At 37.0% G+C, this 24673-nt stretch overlaps 1 protein-coding gene and 1 long non-coding RNA gene across 3 annotated transcripts in view; one reads left to right on the top strand and one right to left on the bottom strand.

The window, feature by feature from the left end:
• MMRN1 (multimerin 1) overlaps nt 1–23836 on the top strand; it is a 59469-nt gene extending 35633 nt beyond the window's left edge. The window contains exons 4-8 of the mRNA XM_005666992.4: nt 1422–1532; nt 2861–3034; nt 9351–11339; nt 21580–21732; nt 22984–23836. Coding sequence (XP_005667049.3) covers nt 1422–1532; nt 2861–3034; nt 9351–11339; nt 21580–21732; nt 22984–23405 — 2849 coding nt within the window. The 3' untranslated portion in view covers nt 23406–23836. The remainder of the gene's footprint in view (nt 1–1421; nt 1533–2860; nt 3035–9350; nt 11340–21579; nt 21733–22983) is intronic.
• Nucleotides 1–24673, bottom strand: part of LOC106504767 (uncharacterized) — a 120609-nt gene that overhangs the window by 54338 nt on the left and 41598 nt on the right. Inside the window, exons 2-3 of one of the 2 annotated variants that reach the window (XR_002346867.2) lie at nt 16001–16125; nt 12776–12830 (exon numbers count right to left, since the gene is read on the bottom strand). This is a non-coding gene — a long non-coding RNA (uncharacterized LOC106504767). Of the gene's footprint in view, nt 1–12775; nt 12831–12984; nt 14996–16000; nt 16126–24673 lie in introns of those variants that run through there. The other variant, XR_014813368.1, reaches the window with a different exon arrangement.

The following is a 24673-nucleotide window of genomic DNA, read 5'->3' as shown; positions in this document are numbered from 1 at the left end:
GTTCCCAGATGACGCTGATACTGATACAGGGACCCTGGTTTGAGAGCCATTGCTTTACTCTCTAGTAACCCTCTTGGGTGGATAATTTTTAGCTGCCAAGAAAATGCTTTATTACATCATCTAAGAAGGAACCTTGATTTAAAAAATTTTACCACTATTTAAGATGTGTTTGTATAAATTAATTTGAACTTGGGCTAGGAGCTTTTCATTGGTAGGACCTGGCAGAATGTTAACATTTTCCCCACCTACTGGAGCTGCTAAATAAGTACACTTTCTCCAAGCTGCAGATTATCTTCTTCCACCAAATAAATCAACAATTTTGTAAAACTTTCTATAATGTCTATAATGCAGTGGAGAAAAAAAATCAAAACAAAAACCTTGGACATGAATGGAGATTCATTAATTTAGCACAATGCCCAGAAGAAAGCAATGCAAAATTCAATGTAACAATAGAGACTAACTCAAATCAGTGCTAAATATATTACACTTTCTAGGGAGAAGAGATGCTCTAGTATTATTGTCAGAGTCACACATGCCTTAGGGGTATAATTAACATATGCCAGAGGTGCAGTTTTATTGGTACTTAATTTCACATGGGAAAAAGCAAAGTCAGACACCAAACACTTGTTTTTCCTATCTTATATGCAGACTTCAGTGGATACATTTGTTCATTAGAAATCTGCAAATTACAGAACATACATTACTGGATGTGTTCAGCATTTTAAATAAATCTTCCCTCTAAACTGTTTTCCCTAATGATTATTTATTTTGCCATTTAAGACGTTGCTTGATTTATGGGAGAAGAGAAGCAATTCTTTAATAGAGTAGATATATTTTATAAGAATTTCCATTTTTCTGAAATTTCATGCAGGTGAATCCCCTTGAGATGTACCCTCTAATAGTTTACTTTTACTTGCAGTTTTTGTTTTCGAGCCTATGTATTTCTTAAAAATCTGTGAAAACCCACTTAAGTAGCACCATCACTTAAACAGATATTCGTTCAGTAAAGACCCTGTAGCTCTCACTTAAGTAGGCAGCAGTTGGAAACTGCGTTGTTAAACAAGCCGTCTTCGTGGCAGTGCACTTATAAAGCTGCTGTAGCTTTTTACAGCAATTATGCTGGCAGTTTACATCCACCGTTTACACAGATTCCCCAAACGATTATCCGTTTTCGCATAAAAGGAAACCTGAATAATTTTAATGTTTTCCAAACAGAACTAGAATCTTGCATTTCCAATACCAACATAGCGGCGTATTGCCCTGCAGAAGGGGGGCGAGGCAGTGTATTCTGCAATCATTGGGGACCATCATGCTTCACCGCATGGGAAAATGCACATCAGCCACATTACCACTCAGGAAGGGGAAAAAAAATGCAGCAGTCCCTTGCTTAACTCTCTCTCTGCTCTTTTTGCTCTGTCCAGCCCAGGAACAGCAGCAGCTGATACACAGCAACCAGGCTGAGAGTCACACCGCTGTTGGCAGAAGGACACCGGAGCAGCAGCAACAGCAGCAGCAAGACTGCGGTGACCCAGGTCACAGATTGTAATTACTCTCATCCCTAACCCAGTCATTGTCAACACTGTTTATGATAAGTTGCCAACAAGACGGCACTTGACTGTCAAATGTTTGATGGTGACATATTAACACACTTCTCAATCCTTTTCTATTGCTGCTGCAAGTTGTGGGTGAGCTGCAGGTTCCCAGCCCGCAGGGAGCCTGTGTAATTACTGAAACTGTGCGCAGACTCAGAAAGCTAATAAAATGCTTTCATACTAGGTTGTAAGGAAATCACCAGTTTCCAAAGTTAAATCACACCTCTGTCCTCCACGGAGCACAGTCATGAAAGAACCTTGACATGGATGGAAAGACCTGAACGTTTTAAGGGAGCTAAGAAAGCTCTTTTCCATTGATTGATAAGAGATCGCCAAGGGGTGTTGATTACTGACTAGGGCAAAGAACTGACTCAGAATCAACAAGAATTTCATGTTGATTTCAAGTTTAATGTCACATATTTTCTTCTCTTTCTAATCCTAAATATTCACCACTCCTCTAGACCTAACTTCATCTCTCAGAGATATAAAGTTGGTTACTGCTGAAAACATTTCATTATGTTTGGCGAATATCTAGTCATCCTAAATAAGGCACTCAAATGGAAAAATCTGATTTAAGGAGATCTCTTTAAGAATGTGGGTGAACATAGCTTAGAAAGTGTCCTCGAATTTCTCAAGGGATTGGAATTCAGAATTTTCATAAAACACCATAGAATCCTCATTGAATTATTGAAGTGCATGCATAAAGGCACAGAAAGTATCATTGCTCTATAAAGTGATTCAAACTAAATTGTGTACCGCTTTCTCTCTCATTAGATACCTCAGTGAAGAATGAAATTCCCAGAATATAGATACAAACTACACACACTATATATGTATATATGTACACACACACACACACACACACACACATATATATACCTATTTAATGCTGGTGCATTTGATTTGAAAACAGAAGATGGGCATTAGTTCTGTAACCTCAAGCAAGTTATTTTAGTTTTCTGACCCTTGGTTTCTCCATCTATTAAAAGTATAACAACAACACTTTAAGGTTAAGGAGAGAGAGAGGTCGAAAATCCTGGGCAAAGTTAAAACATTTTAGGAATCGAAGATATTGGAATGCTTTTTACAAACTTCTACCCCTAAGCAGTATCAAATTCAGGATGCTCTTTGCTGAGCGCATAGAGTCTATGTTTTCATATAAAGAAGGGCAAACATGGTTTATTTGAATTCCCTTTCAACCTATCATGACATGTAAGTGGTTTTAAGCACATATTTTAAATGTTGCCCATTTTCTCTTCTACATGCAGCAGTGACACAAAAAATGAGTGAACAGATGACCCACCAGGCAATGAAACTGACCCTCCTGCAGAAGAAGACTGACAACATTTCCTTGGCTGTGAGTGATGTAAGGGACAAGTACTCCTCCCTCGAAAGGAAGATCGCCGAAGATAAAGGCAGGGAATTTCAATCTTTTCTAAAAGGTAAAAGTGAAATATATAATTCATTCAGTCGAGAAAAAAGGCAAATGACTCATTCATCTTTTGCCATGTCATTTTGGGGTCTTGCTTTAGCTTTGGTGGAATAGAAGTCTGAGACACAAATGCTTTTCAATAAGATACTTTGACTCTCGATTTTTGAAATAATTGGACACATCTAACTATTTTTACTCATATAATCAACTCCTATCGAATGCTTCATCTGACCTATTGACATTATGTACCTGGTCTGTTAGAGTCTAGCTTGTATTTCTTTATAGTTAAAATGAACCACATTTAATCTGCTTCCACTGAGGTTTCCAGTTCAAGATAAAGATGAGTTTAAGGGATGAATAGCAAGGCAGCTAGATCCACAGGAATCTCAATAATATTGATGAAGTTATTGAGGATACATATAAAGTGCATTATTATCCCCCAAATTATCTAGCTCATGGAATGTAATCAATAAAATATATTCTAAAACATATCAGGATAGTCACATAAATGTGAGTCAGTTTTGCCTGAATTTTATGCTCTTAAATAGCAGGCTCTGTTCCTTTCTGGAGGATCTCCAGGATAATCCAGTTCCTGCTAATTCAAGTTGTCTGAATCCTATTTTTCTTGTAGTTGTGGGAACAGAGTCCTGCTTTCTTGATGGCTATAAACTGTGGCTTGTTCCCAGCTTCTAGAGGCGACTGCATTTCTGACTCGTGGCCTTCTTCCTCCATATGCAAAAGCCAACAACAGCTGTTGAATCCTCATGACAGCTTTCAGGCCCATTCTTCTGCCTCCCTCCTCTTCTTTTATTTTATTTTTTTATGGCTGCACCCACAGCATATGGAAATTCCCAGGGTGGGCTTGAATCCAAGCTGCAGACCTATATAGGTCGCAGGTGCAGCCGTACCGGATCCTTTAATCCACTGTGTCTTGGGATTGAACCCACACCTCCACACCTCTGCAGTGACCTGAGCCTCTTCATAGATTGGATTCTTAACCTCCTGTGCCACAGTGGGAACTCCTCTTCTTCCCTCTTTAAGGACTCATGTGATTACATGAGACCTTTATCTGGATAATCAAAGATAATCTCTCATCTCAAGGTCCTTAAGATTAATCCTATCTCTCAAGGCCCTTTTGGCATGTAAGGTAACATCGTCACAGATTCAGGGAATTAGGGTATGAGCATCTTAGGAGGGGCAGCATCATTCTGCCCACCTCAGAGTTTTATATACAGTGAGTAATCGCTATGGCAGTGCTATGAACAGTGCAGTGGGCTGGGGGGATCAGGGAAGCCTTCCACAAAAAGAAACCATCTCAGTGGATAAGTAATGGGTCAGGTGGAGTTAACCAGGCAAAGAGTTTCAGGTAGGACATAGGTATTCTAGACAAATATTTTGGTTACTAGGAGCATCTCGATTCGCTGGGCTAATTGGATGTTTCCAACTTGGATGTTTCCAAGTTTCAGGATTACTGGTCCCATTCACTTTGTTTATACATAAAAAAATATTCACTGCATACCCCATTTCTCTCACTCACAAGTTATTTTTTCTCTATTTTATGTGGTCAACAGGTAAAGGAACTAAAAAGGTGGAGGTTTCCGTATCATCTACCAATACAGAGCAATCATGATATTTTTTTTCTTTCTAGGGCTGCACCCGAGGCCTATGAAGCTTCCCAGGCTAGGGGTCAAATCAGAGCTGCAGCTTCTGGCCTACAGCACAGCTCCTGGCAACGTCAGATCCTTAACCCACTGCTCAACGCCAGGGATCATACCTCCATCGTCACAGATGCTACTTGTGTTCGTTAACCGCTGAGCCACAACGGGAACGCCCCATGATTTTTGTTTTTTAACCATGTAAATTTCGATGCTATTAACCACCTGAAAGGAAGACTCCATTTCTGGCATGTTCCCTGTGGCTAAAATTGACCCATGGCAAGCATGAGAGATAAGTACCTTTTTCCCTAAAGTGACAGCATCAGCAAGAAGTCAAATAGGAACAGTACCTAATTGTTCATAACTTTAGTAATAAAATTTGTTTAACAAACTTTGGTTATCATAACCTGAGAGAGTTAGGCCTGTCAACAGCTTGTTGTGAAACTACTAACAAAAATTGTGGCATTGTCACACAAAACACACACACTCACAGCAATAATAAGAGCAAAATTCCCTCCTCAATAGGAGGCATTAATTGTGTACTGAGCACAATCAATTATGAGAACCAGAGGGCTTATAGGTAATGAATGTTAATATAGGAAGCAAAAAAATAGACTCACCCCCAAGGTGCTAGGAAAACCACAGTCCCTGCTCTTGCTTACTCTGCATCCAAGTTGAGAAGCACTTCATCTGCTAGCAGCCAGGGAAACTTCAAAATCAAATGCCCCAACACCTTAAGAGGTGTCTGAATGTTATGACGAGGCTGTGCATTTATAACCACAGAAGGGACATGCCAACATGTCTGATGTCATATATATCTGTTAAATCACCAAATACAATATCAAATGTTTTAGCAAGTAGAAAAACATGAGTCACATGAAACAGATTCAAATAGTTAATATGCTGTGCCCACTCAGATTTTGACATAAAGCACTTTGATGTGTTTTTGCAAAATCACATTATTGCACAGATTTTTTAATTAACAAATTAGAGAATTCTTTATTTTTTTTGTCTTTTTTAGGGCCGCATCCATGGCATATGGAGGTTTCCAGGCTTGGGGTCCAATCAGTCAGAGCTGTAGCTGCCAGCCACAGCCACAGCCACAGCCACACCAGATCTGAGCTGCATCTGTGACCTACACCACAGCTTACAGCAATGCCGGATCCTTAACCCACTGAGCAAGGCCAAGGATGGAACCTGCTTCCTCTTGGATACTAGTTGGGTTCGTTACTGTTAAGCCACAACGGGAACTCTGAGAAATATCTGAAGAGCCTGTTTTTCTGAAACAAGTTTTTAAGCTAATAATCTGTTGGATTCCTTTTCAGACACCACTGTGGTTTTTAACCCTTGCCCAATGGATTTTTCCATTAAAGATTTAAAACAGAACAGCTAAATTACCTAATTTTTGTTAACTTTTTTCCTAATTACTTTAATCAAGATTCTGTCCTGAATTTTACCTATTTACAGTATTTTTAACCCATCTTCTTTTTTTTTTTTTTTTTGTCTTTTTGCCTTTTGAGGGCCACTCCTGTGGCATGTGGAGGTTCCCAGGCTAGGGGTAAAATCGGAGCTGCAGCCACCGGCCTACACCAGAGCCACAGCAACACGGCATCCGAGCTGCGTCTGCAACCTACACCACAGCTCACGGCCATGCTGGATCCTTAACCCAATGAGCGAGGCCAGGGATCGAACCCGCAACCTCATGGTTCCTAGTCAGATCCGTCAACCACTGAGCCACCACGGGAACTCTGCCATCTTCACTTTTTTTCTGACTTTCAGGTCTTGTAGTTTTCCCCTTGCTGAACTAAAAACCTGCTGTTTTATTGTCCACAATTAATTAATCCAATTATGCTCGAGTTTTATGTTACCTTGTCACTCTTGAAAAACATTTTAAAGCCAAAATTACCAGGTTAAAAATTCCAGAAAAGTCTGATTCCTAACCTTAAGTATTTTATTGAGTTTAGTTGTTGTAATGAGAATTAAATTTTAACCAACAGGAAATAACTAAATTATCCTGTAAAAAAGTGCATTAAAAATAACTGCTGGAGTTCCCACTGTGGTGCTGTGGGTTAAGGATCTGTTGTTGTCTCTGAGGCAGCACAGATTCGGTCTGGCTGGGAACTTCCATATGCTGCAGGAATGGCCAAAAAAGAAAAAATAAAATAGTTTTGATGTTGGGTATTGCCTTACACTCAGTGAAGCCATCATATTCTATTTTATTGATTGACTGATTGATTGATTGATTGCTTTTTAGGACCACACCTGTGGCATGTGGAGGTTCCCAGGCTAAGGGTCGAATTGGAACTATAGCTGCTGGCCTACAGCTTACGCCACAGTTACAGCAACAGGGATCCAAGCTACATCTGCGATCTACACCACAGCTCGCGGCAACACCAGATCTCCTACCGACTGAGCGAGGCCAGGGATAGACCCCGCATCATCATGGATACTAGCTGGATTCACTTCTACTACGCCACAACGGGAATTCCAATATATTCTATTTTAAATATCAGAAATTTAATTTTACAAATTTCATTTTCTGTGCAGCATCTAGAATGTACTCCATATAGATGTATAAATGAGTGACGTGTCAAATACTAAGTAAAATATAGAAAATAAAGGCTTTAAAACCTTTCTTAGTTCATGTTAGTAAATGCATAAGCATTTCAGTATAGTTACACTGTTTCAGTGTGACTTCTCTTAACTGCAGCTATTTAATCTTTTCTAATCAAGTTAGTGTTTCCTTAGTACTTGGGTGTGGTGTGTCACTGATTACTATTTCATCGTCACATGCTTTTATTTATTTATTTTTCTATCCAAGTTGATTTTCACGTATAGGTTTTAGGCTTTTAAGTTTATTTCAGTTTCCATTAGGCCTAGAAATGTAAAATGAATTTTTGTACTTTGGAAATTCTGGACCCTAAAGATCATCTATCTTTAGGGTCTAGGGTTTCCAGAGAAATGTTTACACATTCACAGCTTTGTCTTTGTACCACATTAATTAATATCAAGATGACTCAAGCAATACATCATTCTATTTGGTATAACTTCTCTTTCACTATACATTTTATGTAAGTCTCTCAAGCAACTTAAATATTTTTTAGCATTTGCCTACAAAATAGAGACAGGTAGAGACTAAATATTTTTATCCTAGAATCTCCTTTCTTGAATAGGATTCACAGTAGTCATAACTCATTTTACAATATACCCCATGGTGCAGACCTTCCTGTTGAAAACGCTTTGTATTTTGTTGCCATATATTATGTTACAGACATTGCTGTATGTTGGATTTGAATGGACGTATCTTCCTTTTATATCTGTTTTGTCACCATGGACTATGAATATGCCTCAGACATGTTATTTTTTCCCCAGTTTCTGTTTTTGTATGTAACAGGCTTGTTTGTTTACTCATTTTAAAATATTCATGCCTATTCTAAATAGTTCAAAATCCTTTTTCTTTTTCCTTTTTTTTTTTTAATGCTACTTTTAGAGCTGTCCACCACCCTGGCTCATAACCAATCTATTCTTTCTAAAAAGGAGATACAAGTATGTTTTCATTAGTAGCAAGTTTTCCTCTCCTGTTGTTAAGAATTAATGTCATACGATAAAGTATATCTTAAATTCCTCTTTCATTTCATTTAGTTTTTAGTGCTCAAACCGCTCATTGTTTTTATTTTATTTTTATTAGAAACAATTGAATCCAGCCTTTTGGGCTAGACCATGATGGAAGATAATAGAAGACAAACAATATGTGTATACATATACAATATATACATAACTAGGCCACTTTGCTGTACAGCAGAAATTGGCACAACACTGTACCACAATTATACTTTAATAAAAAATAAAAACAATTTTACAAACAAAATAAGACCAGGAAAAAATGAAACTATTGCGGGATCATTTGATTATTACTTCATATCGTTCCTCATTTGGGAATCTTATTAAATCTCTTCTTTGCAGTCAATTTGTTAGGTTTTATAAACTCAAAACACAAGCTCTGAAACCTAATTAGTTGACCCTTGATCAATATAGGTTTGAACCTCTTGGGTCCCCTCAGGTACACAGACTTTTTCAATAGTAAATACTGCCGGGCCACACAGTCCCGAGTCAGTGATAGAATGTGAGGATGTGAAGCTGTGGATTCAGAGGTACCTTGGATGTAACAGAGGGCCGCTTATAAATCACACGGGGATTTTTGACGTTTTGGAGGGTCAGCACCCCAATCTCTCCGTTGTTCAAAGGTCCACTCTACTAGAAGTATAATAAACAGTCATGAGCTAAGACCAGGTGTTACTCGCTAAGGTAGAAAGTCCAAAGCCATATATTTTCAGACTAAGGCTAGAGCTAGAATCACTGCCTACAAGAATCTACTAACGGAAGCCAGTGGTAGTTCCTTCATGTCTTTTGTCCAGAGAAATTTAGTTTTATTGTTCTAGTGTGTGCTACCCTGCAACAGATTTCTTCCCTCAGATGTATCAGTTAAGAAGATGATCATCTATTAAGTACAGTAATTTTTAAAATTTCCTAAGTAAATGTGGCCAAGAAATATTTTTTATGACTTCATGTTATTAACGTTTAGTCTTACACTTTTATCTTTATAGAGACATCTGAAGTGTACATAATTAAAATCATGTGTCACATATTGTTTTTCATTATGTCTTTCTCCAGGTCTAAAATTCAAAAGCCTCAATGATCTGGTGAAGGAGATGGTAAGAGAACAATTTAAATATTTTCAAAATGACATGCAAGAGACCACAGCACAGCTCTTCAAGACCATATCGACTCTCTCAGAGGACCTTGAAAACACCAAGCAAATAGTTCAACAAGTTAATGAATCTGTGGTTTCAGTAGCAGCCCAGCACAAATCTGTTTCAATGCAGGACAGTAGGCCCACTTCGACGGAGATATTGGATCTAAAAAATCGCATTGTGAATATAAGACAAGAAATGACTTTTACATGTGAGAAGCCTCTTAAAGAGCTAGAAGCAAAGCAGACTCATTTAGAAGGTGCTCTAGAACAGGAGCACTCAAGGAGTTTTCTGTATTATGAATCCCTCAACAAGACTCTTTCTAAAATGAAGCAAGTGCAAGATCGCCTTTCATTAATTGAACGAGGATCAGAGCAGAAGGGTGTTCCAGCTGTTGAATCCATGAGCAAAAATGTCACTGGGCATATGTCTACTCTACAAGAAAATATAAAGAAGCACGGGTTGACACTGCTGCAGATATTTGATGATTTGCACATCCAAGACAACAAGATTAACAATCTCACCCTCACTTTGGAGATGGAGAAGGAATCTGTCAGGGAGGAATGTGAAGACATGTTATCCAAATGCAGAAGGGATTTTCAGTTTCAAATTAAGGACACAGAAGAGAATTTACAAGTTTTAAACCAAACCTTGGCGGAGGTTCTCTTTCCAATGGACGATAAAATGGACAAAATGAATGAGCGGCTGAATGACTTGACTTATGACATGGAGATTCTTCAGCCTTTGCTGGAGCAGAGAACATCACTTAGAGAGACCATGACATATGAGCAACCAAAAGAAGCAGAAGCTACACAGAAAAAAGTGGAAAATCTGACTAGTGCTGTCAACAGTCTAAATTTTCTCATCAAAGAACTTACAAAAAGATACAACTTGCTTAGAAATGAAGTACAGACTCGTAGTGAAGCCTTAGACAGACGTATCAATGAACATACCTTAGAAACAGAAGATGGTCTAAATAAGACAATAACTATTATAAATAATGCCATTGATTCCATTCAAGATAACTACGTGTTAAAAGAGACTTTAAATACAATAAAGCATAATCCTGAGGCCCATCAAAAATGTAGCCAAAATATGGAAACTGTTTTGACATTTATTTCTCAGTTCCAACATTTGAATGATTCTATTCAGATTTTGGTCAATGACAATCAGAAATATAACTTAGTTTTACAAGTTGCCAAGGCTCTTGCATATATTCCTAAAGATGAAAAACTAAGTCTTTACAACTTTCAGAAGATTTCTCAAATGTTCAATGAAACCAGTTCCCAAGTCACGACATACCAGCAGAATTTGAGTCATTTGGAGGAAAAAATACTTGCAGCCACAAAGATTTCCAAAAATTTTGAAACTCGGTTGCAAGGTATTGAGTCTAAAGTGAACAAGACCCTCATACCTTATTATGTTTCATTTAAAAAAGGCAGTGTGCCTGCAAATGAGAGAGACCAAGCTCTACAATGGCAGGCATTAAATTCCAGATTTAAAGCACTGGAAACCAAATCCATCCACTTTTCCATTAATTTCTCTTTACTTAACAAAACTCTCTATGAAGCTTTAACAATGTGTCACGATGCTTCCACCAGCATTTCAGAACTGAATGCTACCATGCCTGAGAGGATCAAAGCTTCCCTACCAGATATTCTGCTTCTTCAGAAAGGTCTGACGGAATTTGTCGAATCGGTAATTGAAATAAAAACTCAAACTGCCCTATCTAATTTAACTCGGTATATAAATCAGTCCTTGTCTGGTAGTTTTGCAAATGTTGTCAAGTCACAGAAGCAAATGAAACTATCGCTGAAGAAACCCAATCCACTTAAGAAACCAAACGTGAATCTGACCACTGCCCTGATAGGCCGGACCCAAAGAAACACAGACAGCCTTGTACTTCCTGGTAAGCAATTGCCAAAAAATAACTTTTAATCTTCTTTTTTTTTTCTGTTTAAGTGGTATTTAGTCGATCTGTATTGTTTAGCAAGACCATAAGATATAAGGGCATTTGAACTTGGTAAATAGTTTAATTCAAAGATCCCTGATACAGAATTTGAATCTGATTTCATCCTATGTAAAGCAGGCATCAATACAAATGTTTATAGTATAAATATTTGTCTACATGTTTCATAACTTTTTTTCTGACAAGGTCCCATTAAGACAATCAAGTTTGCTCTTTTCTTGGCATATGTAATTAAAGGAAGCTGTTAGACAATGAGCTGCTTAATGAATAAGACCAGATTGTATCCTATTCATTTTGATGTTACCTGGCAAAGTGTCTGGTAAGCAATAGGAAGTCAATGAGTATCTGTGGAAAACTTTCTGTTTGAATGAATGGACAGTTAGCAGGGCTTCAATTTGGGTAGATCATAGAAGGCCTTGAACAGCAAGCTACATGTCTTGGTCCTTTGAGCTGCTTCAGCAAAATACCACTGACTAAGTAGCTTATAAACAACCAAAATTTATTTTGTGAAGTGTTAGAGGCTGCGAAGTCAAAAATCGGGGTGCCAGCATGGTCATGTTCTGGTGGGGGCCCTCTTCCTGGTTCATAGCCAATAACTTGGTACATGCTTGCTGGGTCCCCACGTGGTGGATAGGATGAGAGAGCTTTGTGGGGTCTCTTATAAGAACAGGAATCCCCTCATGAGGGTTCCACCCTGATCTCCTAAGTACTGCCCTCCAAAAGTCCCACCTCCTGATATCATCAACTCTGAGGGTTAGGGTTTTGACATATAAATTTGGGGGAGACATATTCAAGGCATTTAGACATGATTTTGTAAAGACTGGTCTTTGAAAATTTCAAGCAGAGGGTTGGGTGTGGTGAGAACTGTGTCTCAGAAGCATGAAGTTAGCAGTCGTGTGTAACATGGCTACAAAGAATGAAATTAAAAATACCTGTTGGACATTATTGACGAAAGCAGTAAGCCTGATCGAAGGAAGGGGTGTTGAAACAGAGGAAATGGGTATGAATAATGTTGTAAAGGTAAAATCAACAGACACAGAAGGACAGTGGGAAGATGAGTGATCTGAGGAATAACAAATCATGGTTCTGGTCTTATTTGCTTCAGTAAGTTTCTGTGTAGCCTTGAGGAGGTTCACCTTTCTGTGCCCCAGCTTCTTCCTCTTATGGGGCGGGATTGCAGTAGGTATTTCGTGGAGCTTGTTAGTAGGAGTATGCTGCAGACTCAATCTCTGTAAATAATATGAGCTGTTCGCAGCCCGCATGCACGACACTTGGGGAGGGAAGAGAACTAGAATATTCTGAGACTTTGCATTTGGGAAATGAAAGGAGTAGCCATACTACTGACAGATGTTATAACCACCAAAAGAGAAGCATACCTGTGGGAGGAAAGAGAAATCGAGCACCTTGCATATAAATGACGTAATAGTCGCTCTGTATGAAAGAAATGTTTTATGAAGATGTTTGGCATATGAGTAATATTAAAGAAACTTGCCACAAGGAAAAGAATAGCTCACTGACTCTTACTAAAAGAAAGAGCAGTGTACCTCTCATATGAAGCTGCTGTTAAGTCGTACACTCATTTGGATGCATTTTGTATTTTATTGCTTTTTTAATCATAAAAAGGGTAGTCATTATCCTACCATAACATGACCCATCATATTTCATCTCCAAATGTTCTGATAATATTAAAAATCACAGAATGATACAGAGTTGTCTCTTGACTATTTAAACCATTATATTTATTTATGACTCCCTTCAAATTATTCTGACCCAGGAAGATTAATCTCCCCCTGTGGGATCATAGAACAAATCATGTAGACGTACCTGTTTCCAGGAGAAGGGTAGTATTTCAGTATAAGATGTTCTTACAATAATAATTTTAGGGAAAATAATGAGTCTTTCCTTTTCCATACTCTTTTAATCGTTGCACTTGTGGATACCTCCAGTGAGTTTCAGTTAAGCTCTACAGGCTGTGTACAGGTACACCCCAGGTGAACTGTGTCATTTTTTTTTTTCCTTAAACCAAAAAATACTTGTATCTAGACAGTTAAGTATAAATTTAAATAGCTTCAAAATTAATTAAGAGGCTTAATAGAACATAATAACTAATAAATTTTTATAGTATAAAGAATGCACTCAATATTGGGCTTCATGGGCTAATAAGTCAGTACTGATTCTCTTTTTTTCGGAGATGCCTTGAGAAAATTGTTCCTGTTACTTCATTTACTGTAGGTAGAATTTTTATAGGCCTAAAGTTCATAATTAATTAAAAGTTCTTTATTTTATCTTTGTAAAGATAACCCCTAATGATGTCAGGGCAATAAAGATATATTGGCCTAATTTCATATGTGGGGTGGATTTTCACTGTATGCAGGAGCAGCAACATAATGTACAGGGCCCTTTCAAGTGGATGTGTAGATATGCATGCTCATTAAGCAGCTCTGCTTTTATGCACCATAAAACCAATGGCATTCCTTGGACAGCTGAGCAGGCAAAGTCTATGCCAGGTAATGAAACCAGTGAACTCAGGCTTACTTCTCCTCTAAAAATAAACCAATTGCAAAATAAATCATTGTTATTTTAATACCCCTTTCCTAGAAACCCTTTGATACCAGAGGTAAGACACTCTGACACAATAGTTAAACCTGGCTGTGTTTCCTTTGACGGCTGCTATGAGATTATAAACACTGTCTAGCCACATTACCCCCCCTACCTCATCCTGGAAGATAATTTATCATCATTATACACATCTCACAATAATATTATTTAGATTACAGTCACTCTCATTTGCAGAATAACTGGAGTTTGTAGAAAGAAAAACCATATGAACATAGTTTTAAAACTGCCAGCTTGATTTTAATAAATGATACTCTCCTTTGGAGTCTAATAATCATAATACTATAATGCTGTAATAGTAGATACCATGTATTAATACTTGTGCAAATTATACTTTATATATTCCTTCTTTTAATATCTATGAGGTGTCTATTATGATGCTTACTTTGAAGATGATAAATTAACACTCAGAGAGATAAAGTAAGGTATCTTGCCTAAGGTCATGCAACTAGTGAGTGATGGAGCCTGCCTCCTGGTCTGTGGGACTCAGGGCTCCGCTCAGCTGCTGTACTCAAGTCGATTGTGAACGATGTTCACCTTCCATCCTCTTCCTTCTGCATGTGCTTGATGGGTTCTCTCTCTCTCAGAGTCCGGCCATATCTGAATATTCCATATGGCCAGAGTAGATGTTCCCGGAGAGTTTTCTTGAGGAACCAAATACAGCCACTTGTTTCTGTGCTGACCAGAAGGCAGTCAAGGGGCTGCTTTTTAATTTAGCTTTGCTGTGATAGTGGCCACTGGGCAGTTGTCACCGAAAGTCACCATCAGTTGCTCACAAGGTCTTCTTCAGGCTGATGCAGTAGGAGACAAAATTCAGTGTCATCTTCCCCATCACTGTCCTCTGAACCATTCCCACATTCCATTATGTGAATTATAATTCAGTCCATAACAGGATCAGTCATGTAGGCACCCTCTGCCTAGCACATACCACAACGCCACACTCTCAGAGGAAAGCCGAAGTTCAGTATAAACCATATTATCTGTACAAAGGGTCAGGGCACAGCAAATGACAATTTCAAGTTAGAAAATGGAGAGAAGCCAAGTTCCCAGGTATGGATCAAGGACAAATCCTTGCAAATTCACCTTTCTAGAGGTAGCAGTCTTCTATTTCTGCTCATGATATTAAAGGTATTCTTTTGTGTCAGAGTTGTTTAGCAAGCCTGTCTTCTGGGGATAGCTTCCCCACTTTGTGTCAATAAAACGTATCAGTGTTGAAGAGAATATTAAATGAACTAGTTTTTATTCATTGTTCCCTGAGGGAAGAAAAAATTCCCCTAGGTTTCCAGAGGATTCCTCTTTGTACAGAATGATGACAGTTGGAGAGAGGATGCTGACAAAATTGACAACCCTTTTCTGCGCTGTGTCTTTCAATCATGTGACTATGATATCTAAGGTGAATGGTCAGAAACCCACCCGTTTGATGCTCACATCTGAACCAAAATTTATAACATATGGTCTGACAATAAAAAGGAAAGTGGGACAGGATACCCCTGCATCTGCTTGGATTTGTTTCCCAACAACAATCTCAACAATAGGCTGCTTCTTTGACACAACAGATTTGAAACCAGATTTGATTAATAACCAGTCTACACTTAACCACAATGAGTAGATATCTTTCCACTTGTCCATAACAACACTCTAAATTCACAATTGTACATGACAGTATTATTGAGTGTTTGTTGATTGTTAAACATGAAAAAGAATGTGTTAAACATGAAAAATTATTAAATCACAGATCATATGACCGTGTGGCCCTGTGTCTGCATGGACATGTTACTTGCATCTCGACAAAAATATGCAAATATATGTTTAGTAGAAAACAGCTAATTGAAAAGACAATTAGAATAAAGAATAAAATCAGCGTTTAAATAAAGCATTGGTAATGGGACGTGTGTCATTCCATCAATGGAAATAGGAAGGTTAAGTAGAAAGTATAGATATACACATGAAGAGAAATTTAGTCTGATGCATTAAAGATCTCTTACCTCTACAGAAATGTCCAACAGTCAGTCAGTAATGTAGGTCTCAAACCAGAAGAGGATTTGTAGATTAAAGTGGGAAATTATTTGCGCAGAGGTGATATTTGAGGGCACAGAAGTGAATGCGGTAGCTGGAGAAAAAGAAGAGAACTGGAGATAGAAACATGGAGATTTCCTTTAGTTGAAGAGAGTAGAAAAATGAAAGTGAGAGAGACGCAGAGAAGACGAGTGATCAAAACCAGGAAAGTGTGGAGTTCCCGTCGTGGCGCAGTGGTTAACGAATCCGACTAGGAACCATGAGGTTGCGGGTTCGATCCCTGGCCTTGCTCAGTGGGTTAAGGATCTGGCATGGCTGTGAGCTGTGGTGTGGGTTGTAGACGCGGCTGGGATCCCGTGTTGCTGTGGCTCTGGTGTAGGCGGTCAGCGACAGCTCTGATTAGACCCCTAGCCTGGGAACCTCCATATGCCGCAGGAAGCGGCCCTAGAAAAGGCAAAAAGACAAAAACAAAAACAAAAACAAACAAACAAGAAAAACCCCAGGAAAGTGCATGTATCTCTGAATTAAAAGTCTTTAAGAAAAAGACAAAGACAGTGATGTAGAAGGACTTGTGCCAAGAAAATAACAGAAGTAAAAATGTTGGGGAGATAGGTTTGTCCATGGTGTGATTCACATAGTTAAATTCACTGTTTTTATTGTTCGGTCTACAGATTTTAACAAATGTGTAGTCATGTAATCACCACAACAATCCGATGGAGAACAGTTCTAACATCCCCAAAATGCCCTCCTGTACCTCTGTGGGCCAACCCTCCCTACCCTCCCAGTCCTTGGCAATCAGTGATGTGTTCTCTTCCTCTAGCCTTTAATCTTTTCCAGAGCATCCTTTAAAGGAAATCATACTGTCACATTCCGGTGGACGCTTTTGCATCTGGCTTCTTTCACTCAGTACAGCGTCTTTGCGCGTCATTCCTATCATTGCATGCCTTCCTGTTCGTTACTGAGCAGGAGTCCCTTGTGTGGATGCACTACAGGTGGTTTATCCATGTACCAGTTGGGGGATATTTTGGTTGTTTCCAGTTTGGGATGATTATGAATAAAGCTGCTGTAAACACTCACACACAGGTTTTTGTGTATACATACATTTTGATTTCTCTCGAGTTAAAATGCAGCAATAGCATAGCTGGGTACAGTAAGACAAATATAGTTTTTACTTCATAGGGACTGGCCAATTGTTTGCTATTTCCGCTGGTAATGTATGAGAATTCTAAATGCTCACACCTTCTTTATTTTACCACTTTAATAGATATGCTGTTGTATCTGTGATTTTATTTTGCATTTTCCTAATGGCTACAGTCGTTGAGTATATTTCAATGTATTTGCTATTTTTTATACTTCTTTTGATTCAAAATTATGACTCGAAAGAAAAAGGCAAAAACAGATGACAGTTTCTAAGAACATTAAATTTCCTGGGCTATGGCTTAAGATAAATGAAAATAGTTTAATGACAAGGGTTAAAGTAAACTAGTTGGGATAGGGCTAATATATTTGGTAAAGATTGCTGATATAATTAAATGAGCTTTAAATTATACCTGAAGTATTGAAAAAAAAGATCTCAGAAACAATGTCAAGAACAGATGTGATTATAAAAGAACAAAAATACAAACTGATCATTTGAAGGGAATGTAGTAGAGATGGTTGGAAATAATAGTTCATCTATACACCAAAGAATCGAATATGAGTGATTAGAGCAATTGAGTATTTAATATAAACAACTAATAACTTGTCCAGAAGGTGTTGGAAAGGGGCATATGAAGTATTTTTAGAGCAATGGAAGGATGTCTTATTTGATAGAAATAATTTTTATAAGTAATGCTATAGAATAGCACAGAAATTAATGTCTCCAAATGTATGTGGGTGAGAACACGTTAGAGTGTGTTGGAATCAGGATGAAAGATAAAGTTATAATATTGTGTGGGCATGGTACTAGAGCAGTGGATTTGTATAATGCTTTCCTCTGTGTATGAAAAAACTCGCCCAGAGGCCGTGATAGGTCCCCCTGCTCATCAATTAGAAACTCCATTCTACCCTAAGTTGGGATCAAAGTTATCTGCCTTCTGCAATGTTACTGTTTAAATGAGGACATTTTAAAAAATAAAATCCTGATGTTAAAGCAGAACTAAGTATTAAAAATTAAAATTAGAAATAATTTAAATAAAGTAAAAATGATATTAAATAAAACATATATGTTATAAATGAAAATAGAAGGGGAGTTCGCATTGTGGCACAGCAGAAATGAATCCAACTAGTATCCATGAGGATGAGGGTTCAATCCCTGGCCTTGCTCAGTGGGTCAGGGATCTGGCGTTGTCAGGAGCTGTGATGTAGGCCAAAGACATGACTTGAATCTGGCATTGCTGTGGCTGTGATATAGGCCAGCAGCTACAGCTCTGATTCAACCCCTAGCCTGAGAACTTCCATATGCCACAGGTGTGGCCCTCAAAAAGCAAAGAAATAAAAAAGAAGAAGGAAGGAAAGAAAATAGAAGATATCAGTATAAAGTACCCCTTCATTTTATTCTTCAAACACCTATTGAGTAAGTGATGAATGAGGGCTGAGAAAGCCTGAGGGCACAGAGTGCTAAGTTCAACACAACCCATCTTCTCATTGAGTCTATACATTAAACAAGTAATTAAAATAAAGAATGGTAAGTATTGGCAAAGATAGAATATTGTGCAAATGTAGAAAGCTCATCAATCAGTTTAAATTTAACACAAGCATTTATGAAATATGGAAGTAGGATTAATAGAAAAGTGTAACTGTGTGACTTGAGCACATATTAGGGCACAGAAAGCAAAGACCAGAACAAATTGAGACTTATGAAACATTCTAAGACATTAGCAAAAGAATTTTAGTCATGTTCAGAGCAGGGCAATGAATATTAAAAGATTAGTTATGCTATTTGCACAAGATAGTGGGATGTTGAGTTGGCAGAACTTATCTGGCAAAACTTAACTAATTGTACTGATTGCCATCAAAGAATATAAATGGACTGGAAGGAGTTTAAGAGGTTATTGAAGCCCATGGTAGGAGAGAGGTTTTGGAACGTTTGCTTGAAATAATTCCATGTCTCTAAAAAAACATGCCAATGGCATCAAAGCATCAAGATCTACCTGATCTTTGAGAAACTGTGAGAAACAGGGTAGAGTATTAGATTAAGAATTTGGTCAATACTCAATCTTCTAGTGATTTGTTTATTCACCTCTAAAAAGATAATTCAGCACTTCTGTATGTCAGGCACTGTTCAATAGTTACACAAAATTTGAGCAATAGAAGACCGGAGCCCTGACTCACAAAAGCTCACATTCTAGTTAGAAATAAGGACAAGTGAGCAATTTACAGTGCGGTACGATAAAGTGAACAGAACTTTAGAGCACCAGAAAATAATTAAGAGAATTTACATGATTCATTCTATTGAAAGGGATGAGAAAAGAGGTCAAAAGAGAAAATGAAACTATACTGGAGTCTAATTTTTGTTGTTAATTCAAGAACAAATTGCCTATTCAGCACAAATACGTATGTAGGAACTGATAAAGGTGCCTAACCATTTTTTGACATTTTAGTAATAAAGTAGAAAAATATGAGTCAGATGACATACAAAAGTAGATTTGTTGCTAATTACGTAATGAAATACGAATAGCGTCAATTGACAACTCGGTGCCAATCAGTCTTCAGTTGTCTGTTTTAAGGCTCTGGTCTTGACATTGATTTGTTAAACATTTTTATCAAAATAGGAATATAGCCAATACTTTATAACTTTAAATGAAGTAAGATTTATAAATATATCGAATCACTATGTTGTACTCCTAACAATATAACATTGTAACAATATAACATTATAACAATATAACATTATAACAATATAACATTGTAACAATATAACATTATAACAATATAACAAAACTAACAATATAACATTGTAAATCAACTATACTTCCAAAAATTAATTCTAATTACACAGGCATGCAGTTTGGTCACATTTTGTATGAATTTGAATTATTTAAATATGAAATAAAATATGAATTTAAATATTTACATATCTCACTTGAGATAAATGTTAAATAACCCTAAATTTAAAAATCATCAAGGACCATGATTTGAAATGAGTGAATTATAAACTATTTACACTGTTTCCACAAGGTGGCCCCATAGTGGTAACTATGTCGCAGTAATGTATTCCAGCCTTTTGTCTTCATTTGCCTAATTATGTATATTTATAACCATATTCATAATTTGAAGTTTTCTCAATAAATGAAGTTATTCTTTTTCAAATATGTTAACTGAAACTTGGCATCTCCAGCGAATCAAATATGTTAAGGATCTATCTTATTCTTTTACTGCTGTCTAATATTCCTTGGTGAAAAGATACTGTAATTCATTTAACAAGTTCCCCCATCAATGGTCATTTAGGTGTCCTACAATTTTTCACTAATGCAAATGATATCATGAAAGACTTTCTTGAACAGTTATCTCTGTATACCTAAGGAAGTGTGTCTGGAATATATATTCTGCCAGGAGAAATTTCTGGCTCAAAGAAAAATGAGCCTTTTTAATTCTGGTAAATATGGTCAAACTGGCCTATTCAAAAATTCCAACAGTATAAGCTCCAACCAGCACTGTTTGAAAACGCCCATTTTCCTTCATACTGCAGGACTCTTTTTCTTTTTAAATGTTGCCACTTGACATAAAATATTGGTGGTGAAAATTTACTATTCCTGAATTAGTAGTGAGGTTGAATAAGTTTTAAAAATTTTCATAAGCCTTTATGTTTTTTTGTTCACTGATCTGCCAGCTCCTATTTTATACTCATTTTCACTATTTTTACACTTCACATTCTTTTTCTTTTGGACTGGTCAGAACTTTTCATTTGTTACCAATATTAGTCTTTAGATTGTTGTATCTATTAAAAATCTTTTCTCAATCTGTCATTTATCTCTGAAGTTTGGTTAATAGGTGGCTTCTTTCATGGCAAATAAGTTTTCTTAGGTGGTCGAATGTCAGGATTTTTCTTTTATGCTTTCTGAGTTTTCTTCGTTTTTGTTTTCTTTAAGGGAGCTTTCTAAAACAAATTGATTACAATGCAATCATTTTTTTCCCACATTTTGTATTTTTGTACGTGTGGAAGTTTTTTCTGGTTCTACAGTTAGCTTAGCAACATTTATTGAATAAAATTCTTTTTCTTCTAATGATTTAAAATATTCCTTTATCATGCATGTTCCAAATATACGTGATTGTGTGTCCAGTTAAGTTGACCAAAATCTGAATATTTAACACCAATAAATGAAATGGATCACAGAATTATCCCCACTTGATAGAAGCAGGAACGGGCTTCAGAAGAAGCAGCTCAGCAAGTTTAAGGGTTCAGGGACTTGCAGGAAGTCCCATGACTACATTGGTGGGTGACCTGGGCCTGAGAACACACTTCACTTATTTCTAATTCAGTGTTTTTCCCATTCTGGTGCAAACTATGATTTGTGATCAACAGGAAAATAGGTCACTTTTACTCTCCTTTATCTTGATTCTTTTTCAGTGACAGAGGAGTATTCAGACTGTAGCAAGTCCCCATGCCAGAATGGGGGCACATGTATCAACGGAAGAACTAGCTTTATCTGTGCCTGTCGACATCCTTTTACTGGTGACAATTGTACCGTCAAGCTGGTGGAGGAAAATGCTTTAGCTCCAGGTAAGAAAGTACATACATCCTTGAATTTGTTCAATGTCACAGACAAAAACCTTTTTTTTTTTTTTTTTACAAATATTTACGAGTGAATACTTAGACCTTCTTAATCTGGACTCACTTGAGGGTTAATTCCTTTTACTTCTGAAACTTACTGAATAACATACAGGATTTACAAGTGGAAATGTATTTTTGTCAGGTAAACTCATTTGATAGACACTACTTGAAATTTTCAGTGTTGGCATAATATAGGCAGTTTATTGAAAATTCCCCCATCTTATTTTTTTCTTGTGTGTCTTTAAATATATAGGCTATATATATATATATATATATGTGTGTGTGTGTATCCAACTAGTATAAACTTTTGCCCTTGAACAACTTGTTAAAGAATATATCTTGATTCATATCAGATTTGATCCTTTAAGTGAAGCTTTAGTGGGTGAACAGTATCATGGCTTCTATGAAGGTCAAGTTCATAGTGCCACTTTGACTTGCAGAGGGCTCTCAGGACACGCTCAGATGTATTGAGTAGAACAAGATATTTTTATCCATTTACTTTCATAGTATTAGTTGCATTAGATTTACTTCAAGTTGCACCATTTCTGATTTTTATGCAATAAAAAGTGTGCCAGCGCTTAAAATATATTCTCTTTAAAATGACAAAAATATATTTCAAATCAGGCTTTTAATATGCTGCATAATAGAGTAACTTTAAGTCTGTTTTTAAATCTCAGCCTTTGTAAGTCGATTTGCCATTAATTACAAAGATTGCTTTTGTCTACCAGTCTGCAGTGCATATGATTTCACTGGGTTTCCATTTTAGCCTCTAGAAACTGTTTGACAAGGTACTGGTAAAATTGTTTGTACTTCATGTCAGCTTTAATTCCTGCAAGAGGCTTTAAAACATTCAGGCATACCATAATAACCATGGAGTGCTTTGAATTCCTTCATCTCTGGAAAGATCAAAGAAATATGCAAATTAATCTTTGAGGTGTTTCTATGAGGAAGGTATCTGGTGTTATTGTCATTCTATTCTCTATCATTCTGGAGAAACTGAGTCTCAGAGAGGCTAAAGGATTTTAGGTAGTTCAGGCAAAAAAAGAGGCAGGGATTCACACACATATGACCTTGTTAAGCCTATGAATGACCTTTTATCCTATGCTAACCCTTTCTGTCAATAAAATAAAATGATAAAGATGTAAACAGAACAAGATCAGAACATGAAAATTAACTCCATTTTTTTTTTTCTGTTAACAGATTTTTCAAAAGGCTCTTACAGATATGCACCAATGGTGGCATTTTTTGCATCTCATACTTATGGAATGACTACACCCGGTCCTATCCTGTTTAATAACTTGGATGTCAACTATGGAGCCTCATATACTCCAAGTACTGGAAAATTCAGAATTCCTTATCTTGGGGTATATGTTTTTAAGTATACCATTGAGTCATTTAGTGCTCATATCTCTGGATTTTTAGTGGTGGATGGAGTAGACAAGCTCGCATTCGAGTCTGAAAATATTAACAGGGAAATATACTGCAATAGAGTTTTGACTGGGGATGCCTTATTGGAATTAAATTACGGGCAGGAAGTGTGGTTGCGCCTTGTAAAAGGAACAATTCCCGCCAAATTTCCCCCTGCTACTACATTTAGTGGTTATTTGTTATATCGTACGTAAATTAGCATGAAAGACAGACTATCACCTTTACTGAGAAACAGCCAGTGTTTTTATTTATCTTTGCATGCACATCTGCTCTGTTTTTGGTTTTTCCACATGAATGAAAACTAACTTTTTAAATCTGAGGAAGACTGTTTCAAGTTTATTTTAGAAAATTATTTGACTATCTTTTGGATAACCTGTATATAAAGGAGTTCTTGCTCCTAGAGACACTGAGTAGCATAGAAAACAAGATGCATTTGTTCACACACCATTCCTAGTTTTGTTTTTCATCTTAAGGCATGTCACTGTAAAGGAATATTATACAATGACATTTGCTCCGTATTGCCAATCACAGTAGTCTTTCCAATAGAACATTTAACTTCTGTTATTCCCTGTGTATATAAATATGTTTCTTAAGTTCGAGTTAAAATAAAGTACTCAAACACCAAGAAGTGCTTTTTAAACTTTGACTTTTATTCTTCCCTGTTGAGTTGATCAATTTTATATATTACATTTTCTGTTTGTAATCAAAATTTTTAAGGTTGAACCAGAAACTTGAAATCTGATTAAATACTGTTCCCTTCCTATAAGCAGAGAATAAATGATTGACGCAAAATTGAACATTTACACCCAAGTCTAAAGATATAGAAGTGGATCTTTTACCTGCATCCCTCATATAAGAGCTACAGGGGGAAAATAAAACTTCTCTCATGAGTATCCTATGGCAACATATGCAGACCTGCCTGTATCCTTATAAGAGGTAGATGATATTCCACGGTATTGCGATGATTTATTGGCTATTCCCTCTGCCCTGGTTCTCTTCTAAGCAACTGATTTGTAATGTCTCATTTTATAAGGCAAGTGTTAGTATCATCATTATTAGTAGTTGAAGAAATGGAGATAGGTTACGGAATGGACCAAGCTTCGCAATTAGGAAGCACTGAGGCAGGATTTAGAAGCAGCCATTCTTCTCCAGCACCCACATCCATCCTTCCTCTATCTTACCCCTAGAGATGTACCGTAATTGATCTAATAATTCCTCATGAATGTCTTTGAGATCATCTCCAGTGTTTCATTAGAGCAGTGTTTTATAGTGAGCACACTTAAACAGACATTCCTTATATTTAACATGGTGTTTCTGAAGAATAGATTCCCATACATTATTACAAAAGCAATAAGTAAAAAGTTTTGGGTATGGCAAATGTTTTTCATGAATTAATTTCACTAAGGCTTACTATAATCCTATGAATAACAAAATAACCATATAAGACATGTATTATGCATAA

Source organism: Sus scrofa, chromosome 8 (genome assembly GCF_054392235.1).
Source record: "Sus scrofa isolate SSC_HxYL_T2T_F1_AM1 chromosome 8, Sscrofa_HxYL_maternal_Yorkshire_Landrace_v2.0, whole genome shotgun sequence".
NCBI lineage: Eukaryota > Metazoa > Chordata > Mammalia > Artiodactyla > Suidae > Sus > Sus scrofa.
Note: the sequence above shows the minus strand (reverse complement) of the source record. Positions and strands in the feature narration are given on the sequence as shown.